Source organism: Centroberyx gerrardi, chromosome 12 (genome assembly GCF_048128805.1).
Source record: "Centroberyx gerrardi isolate f3 chromosome 12, fCenGer3.hap1.cur.20231027, whole genome shotgun sequence".
Lineage (NCBI taxonomy): Eukaryota > Metazoa > Chordata > Actinopteri > Beryciformes > Berycidae > Centroberyx > Centroberyx gerrardi.
In genome coordinates this window covers 31,476,288-31,489,093 of record NC_136008.1, presented here as the reverse complement: position 1 = coordinate 31,489,093, position 12,806 = coordinate 31,476,288, and the positions used below count along the sequence as shown (strand labels likewise).

Genomic DNA, 12,806 nt, shown 5'->3' with positions numbered 1-12,806 from the left:
GAGCAAGGTATCTCAACTCCTGAGATCTTTTTGAGTGCATCCAGGATAGAACCCCAATATTGTTCCAATGTCGTACATTTCCAAAACATATGAATAAGGCTTCCTGTTTCTATCTTACATCTAGGACAGAATTCTGAGATGGTGTTGTTCATCTTGTGGAGTCTTTCTGGTGTAAAATAAATTCTATGGATGAGATTGATCTGCAAAAGCTTGTGGCGACTATTATAAGAGAAATTTTGGGCTCCCTCACATATTGCATCCCAGTCACAGTCTTCAAAAATAAAGTCAAGATCTTGTTCCCACTTAGCCCTAGATTTTAGAGTTTTATTTGCCATAAGGTCCAACAGTCTACTGTAAGTTAAGGATACAATACCCCTGGGGTGTTGAATATCTTTTAAAATCTCATCAATTGGAAGAGAATCTAAAGGGATTGGATGCCCGCCCTGTTGTGTGCTAATGTAGTGTCTGACCTGTAGGTACTTAAAGAAGTGTGCAGTGGGGAGGTTGAAGGCACCACTTAGCTGTTCAAAAGATTTAAGTATGTTGTTTTCATAAAGGTCTCCAAATGTTTTGATCCCCATGTTATGCCACATCTTAGTGAGACCATCCCGTAGTGCAAATGGTAAAGCAGGGTTATTATGAAAGGGGGTGTTACTATGTAATGGTTTTACACTTTTGAGACGCGATTGTATAACTGACCATAATTTGGATGTATGATTTATAAATGGGTTGTCCGTGCCATTCTTCAAAGTATGATATGACCGAATAAAAGGAATGCCAGCCAGCGGCACATCTGCTGCGTGGAACTGCTCTATTTGCCTCCAAGCAGGGGGGTTATTCATCTCTGTCTGCCAAAACCAGATAACTCTGATCTGAGCAGCCCAGTAGAAAAGTTCAAAATTAGGAAGCTTCAGTCCGCCGTGCTGAGGAGTGTTATATAGGGTTTTAATTTTAATTCTGGGTACCTTCCCCCTCCATAAGAATCTAGATATCACCCCTTCCAAATTCTTAAAAAACTTACTTGGAATCGATATGGGAAGGGTTTGGAACAAGTAGAGAAATCTAGGCAGCACATTCATCTTTATACAATTCACACGCCCTATCAAAGAGATAGGTAGCTGCATCCATCTGTCCAGGTCCTTCTCCACCTTCTTAAACAATAAGTCGTAGTTAAGAGAGAAGATTCTATCTAACTGAGTAGGAATCTTTAAACCCAGATATGTAATATACTGAGCATCCCATCGAAAAGGAAAGTTTGCCCGTGGAATTTGTTCAGCTGAGGGGTTAAGGGGTAGGGCCACACTTTTTTGCAAATTAACTTTATATCCCGATATTCCACTATATGTGGAAAGCAAATCTGTAAGGGCTGGCAGGGAGGAGTTTAAATTTGTTAGAAACAGGATTATATCATCTGCATATAATGAGATGACGTGGTCCGCATCCCCAACCCTGACCCCTGAGATGGAGGGATGGGATCTTATTGCGATGGCTAAGGGCTCAATCACTAACGCAAAAAGTAAAGGTGAAAGCGGACACCCCTGTCGGGTGCCGCGTGAAAGGGGGAATGGGGATGATATGTCTGAATTTGTCTGGATAATGGCTGTGGGATTGAGGTACAGTAATTGAATCAAACTTAACATATTCGGGCCAAAGTTCATTTTACGTAGGACCGCAAAGAGAAAGTGCCATTCGACGCGGTCGAAGGCTTTCTCTGCGTCTAGTGAGATAGCCAAGACTGGGTCATCCATGGACTTAGCACAATGCACTATGTTAAGAAATCTCCTGACATTATCGAATGAGGATCGGTTTTGGATGAATCCGGTCTGGTCCATATCAGCCAGTGTGGGGACTATTTTCTCAAGCCGGATAGCTATAATTTTAGTAAGCATCTTATATTCGCATGACAAAAGTGAAATAGGTCTGTACGAACCACATAAATTAGGATCTTTCCCTGGTTTCAACAGAACTATGATGAGGGCCTGCACCAAAGTTTGGGGTAATTGATTATTTTCAATTGCGTGATTGAACATGTCTAGAAGGGGGTCGAGTAATTTACTTGCAAATGTTTTAAAGAAGTCAATTGAGAAACCGTCAGGCCCAGGAGCTTTCCCCCCTGGGAGCCTAGCCAGGGCGTCTAACACCTCTTGTTTGGATATCTTGTTTTCAAGTCCGATCTGTGTTTCTTCTGATAGCCTTGGAATATCCAAGCCATCTAGAAAATAGCACATATCATGGATCTTCTCACCCTGTGAGGAGTACAAGGATTTATAAAATTCTGTAAAGGCCTGGTTAATGTGCCTGGGGTTGCGGACCACGTCACTCCCATCTAGTGGCTTAATAGCAGGGATACATCTGGTGGCTTCCTCCCTTCTAATCTGCCAAGCTAGTAATTTCCCTGACTTGTCACCCTGTTCGTAATGGCGCTGTTTCAACCTAGCCATTGCATTTTCCACCTCCCGTGTTGTAAGAGTATCGTATTCAGCCCTTTTGGCAATCAATTGATCAAGAGTCACCTGTGTTTGAGAGCGAGAATGTTCATTTTCAAGGGATTTGATGTCAATCTCTAGGGACGTTGTTTTGGATTGATATTGTTTCTTTTTCCAAGAGGAATAGCTAATTATAGAACCCCTGATATAAGCCTTTAAGGACTCCCAGATTATGGATGGGGAGGCAGAGCCTGTGTTTGCGGTGAGAAACAAATCAATCTGCTCATTGATTAGTTTGATGAAGTCCTCATCATTGACCAAATGAGTGGGGAACCTCCAACGTTTAGGTTTTTTGTTTTGGTCCTGTTTGGCCACGTGAAGTAGGAGAGGGGCATGATCTGAGTGTGTCTTAGCTAAATATTCACAAGATGTGATGAGGTACTCCTTCCCTGCATGGATAAAGAAGAAGTCAATCCGGGAGTAGCTGTTGTGTACGTGTGAGTAGAAGGAGTATTCACGAAGAGATTTATGCCTCTCCCTCCACGCATCAATTAAATTGAGATCTGCTAGTTCTTTTTTAAGGGCCCTAGCAGCTGAGGATAGAGAATTAGAGGTTGAAGAGGATCTGTCCTTGGCTGGGTCCAAAACCAGATTGAAATCTCCTCCAATGATAAGCTCAGCGGGGGGACAAGTTATATTGAGAAAAAGATTCACAAAGAAATTTGGATCATCCTGATTTGGTCCGTAGACATTAAGCATGGTGACTGGCTCGTCGGCCAGAAAACCTCTAACCAAAACATATCGGCCACCTTTATCCTTCTCTACATGTTCCAAATGAAAGGGGATCCCTTTTCTAATTAAAATGGCCACCCCCCTTGCCTGAGAAGTGAATGAAGAATAGTATATTTGGCCTTGCCACTGCTTACCCAGCTTGCAGTGTTCTGCATCAGTTAGATGAGATTCCTGCAGGAATGCCACATCAATACTATGCTTTCTAAGGAAATTGAGGACTTTTCGGCGTTTAACATATTGATTAATTCCATTGGTGTTCCAACTCAGAAACCTATATGTTATAACTGTAGACATAGGTCACCACATATACTGGTAGAGTGGTATAGCAAATAGTTGCCGGCCTAACACAACAGTATGGTAATGGAGAAAATAGGTGTCAATGGTTGGGAAGAAAAACATGATGTCTTGTGCCATAGAGAAAAGAATAAGAAGAAAAAAGAAAAAAGAAAGGGGGGGCAACAACCCCCCACCCACCCATGGACCCCCCCAAGCCCCCACACACGTCATTTGACGTGTGTAGAACCCCAATTCTTCCATACGCGATACTTGTTACCTTAACTTGTGAAACCAGACTACCTTATGCAGAACTAGGATACTTCATCAACTTGAAAATGGAAACAAATTATACAATAACGTTACATGTAAAACTTAGATCTCCCCCAAGTATAGGCTTAGGGAGAATATTGTCTCTAATACCTACATCTATGTGTGCTCAGATATTGTGTAAGACAACCATAAACAACTCCCTGAACGGATCCTGTCACTTTCGGAGTTCCCTCTACAATTATAAACATAAACATATCATAATTAGGCGACTGAAAAACACGCAATAGAGTGGGGAGAAGGAAGAGAGAGAAAAATATATATATATAAAATAAAAATAACAATAGAAAGGCATTGACTAACACTAACCGAGCCAAAGAGATAAAAAAAAAAAAAATCCAACGTTAAATAAGGCCTTCACTTGTCTAACAGACTGACCATATGTATCCATATAAAACAGATGGATAGGTGAACAGATGCAAACACATTTAGAAACTGTGAACTATGCAGTCAATGTACTATGCTATCTAGTATACAGTAGGCATACCTGAGCTCCGTGAGCGCAAGTGACCCACATAGCGCGGACATCCCTCTGCTCAGATTAATATCGATGAGCGCCCCGTGATACAGTCATTGACAGAATCTTTGCTGTGTGCAAGTTCGTGACAGATCGAGTTCTGACCGCTGGCAACAACTACTCACATGGGGCCCGCCAGGCACTGGGAATAAGTTGACATCCATGCGATCAGGCCAGCACGTCCGGGTGATGTATTTTTAAGTAGTTCTCCGCTGACAGCGGGGAGCTGAAGGTGCGTCTTCCCTCCGGGAGGTCCAGGCTCAAGTTGGTTGGATGCAGCAGTCTGAAGGATATGTCCTTGGCGTGAAGTTGCTTTTTGAGCGGGGCGAATGCCTTCCTCTTCTTGTAGAGAGCCGTAGACATGTCTCTGAAGATCATAATATTTGAGTTGCCGTACTGGAGTGTCTTTTTCTTCCGTGCCGCGTCGAGGATTTTCACCGTGTCTGTGAAGCGGAGAAGTCGGATCACTATGGCCCGTGGAAGGCTGCCTTCGTCGGGACGTCGCTGGAGTGTTCGGTGAGCGCGTTCTATTTCCATCGGGTCCCCGTCTTCCAAGCCAACTATTTTTGGGAGCCATTCTTGTAAGAAGGCAATGGGATCCTTCCCCTCCACACCCTCTGGGAAGCCCACCAGCCTTAGGTTCTGTCTCCTCGCACGATTCTCTTGGTCGTCCAGCTTATCTTTTAGGCCCTTGATCTCTTCCTCTGTATTTTTCTTGTAATCAGCGAAGTCTTGGTGTAGGAAATTTAGGCTTTCTTCGTGATTGGCATGCTTCTCTTCGAGGTCTTTAATGCGATGGCCCAGTACTCTGTTATCACTGATGACTTTTTCCACTGATTCAGAGAGTGTGTTCAGCTTTTGATCCAGTAGAACTTGAATTCTGTTGAACGCTTTATCCATTTCTGCAAGGAACCACGGGGGCGGTGCGTTAGCATTAGCGTTGACTGAGGCTGTGCTAGCACAGTCTGTAACGTTAGCTGACGGCTGTCTGTTTTTATCGTCCTTCGACGTTGCATCGATCTTTTTAGGAGACATTTCTCTTCTTAGAGTTGTAGCCGACTTATGCAAGCGAACTGACTTGTTTCCTTACTAGTGTAGGGGTAAGATTTAAGGATTTTGTACGGGAGCTGATTCACCGCGTGTGTCTTCTACGCCGCCATAACCGGAAGCCCCCAGCAGCCTGCACTGTTGACAAGGCAGGATGGCTTCATGGAGTCATGCTGTTTACACCAAATTCTGACCCTGCCATCTGCAGGTCGCAGCAGAAATCGAGATTCGTCAGACCAGGTGACGTTTTTCCAATATTCAATCGTCCAGTTTTGGTGATCACATGCCCACCATCTTCCTGTTCTTAGCTGACAGGAGTGAACACCGTAGTGGCCTTCTGCTGCTGTAGCCCATCTGCTTCAAGATTCAACGTGTTGTGCGTTAAGAGATGCCCTTTGGCACACCACTGTTATTTAAGCATTTGTGGACTTTCTGTTAGCTTGAACAAGTATGCCCATTCTCCTCTGACCTCTTTCAATAACAAGGGGTTTTTCGGCCACAGAACTGCCACTCAATGGATGTTCTTTGTTTATCGCACCATTCTCTGTAAACTCTAGAGACTGTAGTGTGTGAAAATCCCAGGAGGCAGCTGTTTCTGTGATGCTGGAACCACCACATCTGACACCAACAATCATACCATGGTCAAAGTCGCTTAGATCACGCATCTTGCCCATTGTAATGTTTACTTGCCCAAGTTCAAGTTTATTTATATAATCCTTCATCACAAGCATGTCTCAAAGGACTTTACAGAGAATGAGCCTAGCTAGATCTAACTGATCAACAACAACCATAGAACAGAATGGTACAGGACAAACATAAAGAAGCAGAATAAAGCATAAGAGACAATAGCAGATTTTACCAAGACATAACGGCCTACCTATTCTATATAGCCTAACCTACCCGGCACCACCAGCCTTAGACCCTCGAAAAATATACAAGGAAAAAACTTCCAAGAAAACCTTATTAGGAAAAAAAAATGGAAGAAACCATGGGCGGGCTAAGTCAAAGAGGGATCCCCCACTGGGACAGCTGAGCGTGGGATAGATGCCAGGACAAACAGTTACAATAACATGGACAATGACATGAAAAACAGATAAGGCAGAGAGAGGCAAAATACGGCAGAGAGATGGGGCCACAACCAGCGCCAATATCCACAGAAACAAGGGTGGCACTTGTGATTCATATTCAGGTAGAAACAGCATCAGAGATGGGACTTTGGCCAGTACTGACAACCGTAAGAGCTAGGGCAGCACCTGTGTCCACTGCCAGGTAGAAACACTGCAGCGGTGTCTGAGAAAGAGGAAAAACACAGGCAGACAGCCACAAACATACACCGACATAGCCGTGCAAGCACAACACATATACTCAGACATATTCAGCCACATACACACTCATACGGACAGCAGATACAGAATGAGTAGACATGCAGTAATCAGGAGGGCAGCCCTATGCTGGGTTCCCAATAGAGGAGAAGAGACTGTGTCAGCCCTGAGCTGTATGGTACTACGGTAGGTTGTATGCCTGTAAGTTTTAAGTTTGGATTTGAAGATTTCTACAGAATTAGCTTCCCTGATTGTAAGAGGTAGCCAATTCCAGAGATAGGGAGTTCGGTAGGAGAACGCTCTACTGCCTGCTGATTTTTTTCTTGATTCTGGGAACAGTAAGGTAGCATCCTGCGATCGGAGGGCACGAGATGATGAGGTCGGAAAAATATGACGTGCAAGCCCATGTAACGATTTATATGCTAACAGAAGGACCTTAAAGTCAGATCTGGCTTGATTTGGGAGCCAATGAAGGGAGGTCAGGATGGGAGTAATGTGATCAAATTTTCTAGTTCTGGTTAATATTCTGGCAGCAGCATTTTGCACAAGTTGTAGGTTTTTAATACTGCAGTTAGGTAGGCCAGAAAATAAGACGTTACAGTAATTGAGTCTTGATGAAACAAAAGTGTGAATTAGGGTTTCGGCATCCGCCATATTTAGCAGGAAACGGATTTTTGAGATGTTGCAAAGGTGGAAAAATGCTATCTTTGTGGTATCCTTAATGTGAGAGTCAAGTGAGAGCTGGGTCGAATGTAACGGCAAGATTTTTAACTGTGGGACTCTGGGTAATTAAGCAATCCCCTAAATTTAAAGCAGCGTCCACAACAAGAGGCTGTTGGGTTTTTGGGCCAACAACTAGCATCTCAGTTTTGTTGCCATTTAGTCACAAGAAGTTACGTGACATCCAATTTTTGACAGCGAATAGGCATAATTCTAGGTTTGCAAGTTGTGAACGGTCGTTAGGTAGAATGGGTATGTAAATTTCAGTGTTGTCCACTTAACAGTGAAATTCAATACCATGGCTGAAGAACATTTTGCCAAGAGGTAGCATGTAAATGGAGAAAAGCAAAGGTCCTAGCACAGAGTCCTGTGGTATGCCAAAGTTAACTTTAGAACAGTCAGAGATAATGTTGTGTGGGACACAATGCATTTTATTGGATAAGTAGAAATTAAGCCAAGAAAGCGCGGAGCCATGGATGCCGACGTAGTTCGCTAGGCGGTTTAGGAGAATATTATGATTGACTGTATCGAATGCCGCGCTCAAATCAAGTAAGATAAGAACAGAGGAAGAATCAGAATCAGAGGCCATTGACCACCTTTGTGAGAGCGATCTCAGTGCTATGGAGAGACCTAAAGCCAAATTGATATGGTTCAAAAAGACTATTGCAGGAGAGAGAGTTGGTTAGTTGGATAGAAACTATTCTTTCCAAGACATTAGAGAGAAAGGGGAGATTAGAGATTGGTCTGTAGTTATTAAAGGAATAGTTTACCCAAAAATGAAAATTCAGTCATTATCTACTTTCCAGCACAACTTCGTAGCAGCATTCTCCAAAACAACTGAAGTCGTTGGGGACCGATCTTTAGAGTTACGAAAAGAGCAGAAAATATCCATAAAATTACTCCATACAGCTCTTGCAGCATAATCCAAGTCTTCTGAAGCTAATGATCGCACAGTGAGTGGAAAAAATGTTATTGACGTCATTCTTTAGAGCAAGTCTTCACTACAGCCGAAAAACATTTGAAAAATGCTCCACTTTCTTGTTTACACTCCTAGTCAAACTGAAAAACTCTGCTGAAAGTGTCTTACAGCGCTATCCACATACTTATCAGACTTTTAAATGTCTGCTCACTCTAACACTATACATGTAAATTATTTCAGGGCTTACGGTCACTGCCATGTTAACATTTTTTGGAGCTAGTGGAAGCACTGGTGGAGGGGAAGGGGCGCACTAGCGGGGAAAAAGGATTCTCAGACCCTGTCAACATTATTAAGAACTCAATTGTAAAATTGTAATTCATTATGTTTTTGATAGGTCATAGTCAGGGGTAAAAATCATGAATTAATTTGTAGTCTAAAAAATATTTTCAAAAGCTCAAACTCAGAGGGAAAAAGAAAATAAATTCCCTGTAGCTTTGCCGCGGTCTGTGGGCATGACACCACTGATCTAACCTCTCCAGAGCTCTCTGGTCATACAAAATAATTGTGGTTGGCTCCTATAATCGATATCACTATGCAATTATTGCAGCAGCTCTACTGTGGACATATCACAGTCTGCTCTTTTAGATGCCTTGCCTAAACACTTGCAACCATAAAAATTGTGTTTCAAGAGTCAATTTTGTGGCCTGTCACATTTACATACACACCTTTGTAAATCTCCTACAATCATGGTTACTATTTGAAGTGCAGTTTGTTTTGCTCTGTGCCTTACTTTGTGCACCTGTAAGTAAATGAGACCCTTGCTCACTTAACAGAATAAATATGATCAGTACAAACTCTTGTTTTCTGAAAACTGTTCGGTCATCAACTAGAAAACCAGACTCACAAAAATTTGAAACTATCATTCAAAAGGGAAGATTATAGTTTACATTACTGACAAAACTCAGCTCAGTGGTTCAGTGGGACTTAGATTTAGGAATTGGCATTGGCTTTATACCATTTTTACATTTCTGCTGTCAAAACATGATTAAAACACCTCAACAATTGAAATAACCTAGGGCACTTAAAGATTCACTGCAGTGAAAATTACATTTCCTAATCTCATGTTATTGTTATTACAGGGGACCTCTTAGTTGTTATAACTGTCAGTATTATGGAAGTATGACTAATGCCCTTTGAGAAACACTGCCTCTGGCGGTCAACGGTATCAAAACGTATTAGAAATCCAGTGTACTTCCCTGTTTAGCTATTGTCATGGCAATATCTGAATGCTCCGATTCATTGGACTTAACATATTTGTGGCCAGCAGTGTGTTAATGAGGTGCACCTTAGTCTGTCAGACAGCAGACTGCTAGCTGCTTGCCGAACTATCCAAAGTCACCATCCCAAGTAATCTAAAAATACAATACATTTCTTTGGCATAAATTGTTAAATAGGTGTATGGTATGATAGTTAGAATGAGCCGAAAAATGTTTTCAGTGTGACTTTAATGAAAGGTGCAGTAACATTGTTTTTGCCGGACAGCCAAGCGGGGCCAGCCAATACTTGTATTTGTGCCTGACTAACTGACTGACTGACTCCCCATTGTTGAAACAAGCATGCACGATGTTCCCATTCATAGGCTCATCTGTAGCGCAACAATGGATCTAAATCAGTCTCTAATGTGCCTAATGTGCGCATCACGTCATATTTGTCATTTGGTGATGCACAGACCAGTAGACCAGTATCACTGTATTCAATTTGACAGAGCCTCCCGTTGTGAAAATGAAAGTTATACGCAAACACCACACAATTTGCTCCAAACTTGCATGTGTTAGTAACGTATTTGTAAACAGTGACACTTTTTAATCGGAGATGTATAAAACCGCTCAACTCTCAGACAGTTAACATGAGTGCAAAGACTGGCATATTGCCCCTGTTTACCATTGGATTTCACCGAAACACTGCTGTCACTGTAGGTAAGGACAAGTAATTAATCCTATAGAAATTTGGCATAATAGAAGCAACTTGTAACACGCCGACATATTTGCCTGATACTGCCCAATTTAAGTCTAGGGGCGCCATTTTAAGGCTCTAGGACAAAGTCTTGTGCCTGAAAACAGGCAGTGTCGCATGAATTGTGGCATGGAACATGGAATGGATTGCACTGAGTCTAATATATGTGTAGATTCAGAGCAATCCATTTTCCATGCCACATTTTATGCCACAGCACCTGTTTTAGGGCACAAGGCATTGTCCAAGATCCTGAAAATGGTGCTCTATGTCTTACTGCCTTTCAATAGGGAGGAAGTATCTTCTGGAACCTACATGATGGTCAAATGTTTCAGTTCCTGACAGACAATGTTCCCCACAGGCTGCATACGTGGTCTGGCTTTTTACTAATTTCAGCGTTCATTTCCTTTTTTACTTATACTTATTTCTATCAAGTCATCAAACTTGTCTAAATTGTGTGTCTACAGCCCATTTGGAAGGTGACTTTGAGGAGATGGAGAGCAGACTGGTATACCTGGAGACTCTATGTTGCCAGTGTGAGCAGCAGAGATTTAAACAACATCAAATCAACCAACTGGAGAACTATAAGAAGAAGAAGAGGTATGTGACATACATAATATTATTATTATTTATGGTTGCAAGCCTGTAGGACTGAATTCCTGTCATTTTTCTGTTGGTTTATTATTTCCAGGGTTTTTCCTGGCACAAGAAGAGGCTTGGGTGGTGCCTCAGCGCGACTAGTCTGGCTTTGTCAATGCAGCCAATTTAACCCCCAAACCACTTACAGTATATTCCAATGTATTCTTTTATAGACACAAGTTTTTGGCATAAACTAACATAACATTGTCCTAGTTGAGGCATTCTTCAGCTTTTAAAATACAATTTTATTCATATTTCCATGGCTTAGAGGACCAGAACACAATATTGCCAATATGTTTGCCAATATTAAAGAAATAGTTCACCCAAAAATGAAAATTCAGTCATTATCTACTCACAATCATGCAAGTTTGTTAGTCCAATCTTTAGAGTTCAAAAAGAGCAGAAAAAGAACAGAAAATATCCATATAATTACTCCATACAGCTCTTGCAGCATAATCCAAGCCAACGATCGCACAGTGAGTGGAAAAGACCTATATTTAAACCATTATTTAGTGCAAATCTTCACGACAGCCAGTTGTTTTTGAAAAACATGTCTTCTGCTCCCCTATAACAGTAGGTAACGTTATTACCTTGTGGTATTTAAGTAACCACACTCGCTGTGGACCTGTACAGGATCTGTGCTTGTTTTCCCTCGGTCAGGTAAGTAGTCAGTCATCCACACTTCGTTAATAGGCCTCTAGGGTGCGCCGTGGGCCTGTACAAAATCTGTGCTTTTGTTTACTTCCAGTAGTGGCTGACCCGCCAAGCCATCCTGGCTAATGAAGGATAAGGATGGAGTTTTAGGCGTAAAGTTTCAGCTGGCACTTGAACATGTAGCTTCTGTTATTATTTCAGTTAGTGCATATAAAGAAATATGCCTTTCAAGTTGAATTTTGATGGTTTTGATGGAAATGACTGATCTGTAGTTCACAGGCAGAGAGTCTGTGTTTTCAATTAAAAAGATTCCATTAAACAATACTGTATTTGATTGAAAATTTGGTGATTAATTTGGTCATTCTAAGTTTAAATATCTATGATTACAAGCTTCAGTCTTAAGGAAAAGAAAGAGTGATTAATCACGATTAATCACATCAAATCTGTACAAAATAATTCAGGTTTTAGTTTTTGCATTACATTAAATAAGGGCATCCTCAAATCATCATGTAGTGTGCACTAAAACATAAAATGAAATTCATTTTCAACATCATTCAAATTAAGTGCATCCTCTGTTCTCTTAGGCGCAGCATTATATATGCCTACTTCAGTAGCCAGGGGCAGGATACCAGATCCCAATTGAGCACGCAAGGACCATTGGCTTCTAGATAAATAAGAATAAACATAAGGCTCAGGACTAAAATATTGCTTCATCTCAACATATGATTTAGGTTTGACCACTTCTCTCTAAAATTCAGAGATAATTTCTGTTTAACCATGTTGACATTACAGCTTAATCTGTTTCTACAAAAGAACACCAGATCAGCCTCCGTAAAAATGGAGGAGATCGCTTTTGTCCAGGGATGCTTGTGTGCTATACACTCACTGAGCACTTTAATAGGGACACCTGTACACCTGCTTATTCATGCAATTATCCAATCAGACAATCATGTGGCAGCAGTGCAATGCATAAGATCATGCAGATACAGGTCAGCAGCTTCAGTTAATGTTCACATCAAACATCAGAATGGGAAAAAAATGTGATCTCAGTGACTTTGACCATGGCATGGCTGTTGGTGCCAGATGGGCTGGTTTGAATATTTCTGAAACTGGTGATCTCCTGGGATTTTCACGCACAACAGTCTCTAGAGTTTACA

At 41.7% G+C, this 12,806-nt stretch overlaps 1 protein-coding gene across 1 annotated transcript in view; it reads left to right on the top strand.

Moving 5' to 3' along the window:
- dtnbp1a (dystrobrevin binding protein 1a) overlaps positions 1-12,806 on the top strand; it is a 104,659-nt gene that overhangs the window by 56,252 nt on the left and 35,601 nt on the right. The window contains exon 6 of the mRNA XM_078286979.1: positions 10,824-10,956. Coding sequence (XP_078143105.1) covers positions 10,824-10,956 — 133 coding nt within the window. The remainder of the gene's footprint in view (positions 1-10,823; positions 10,957-12,806) is intronic.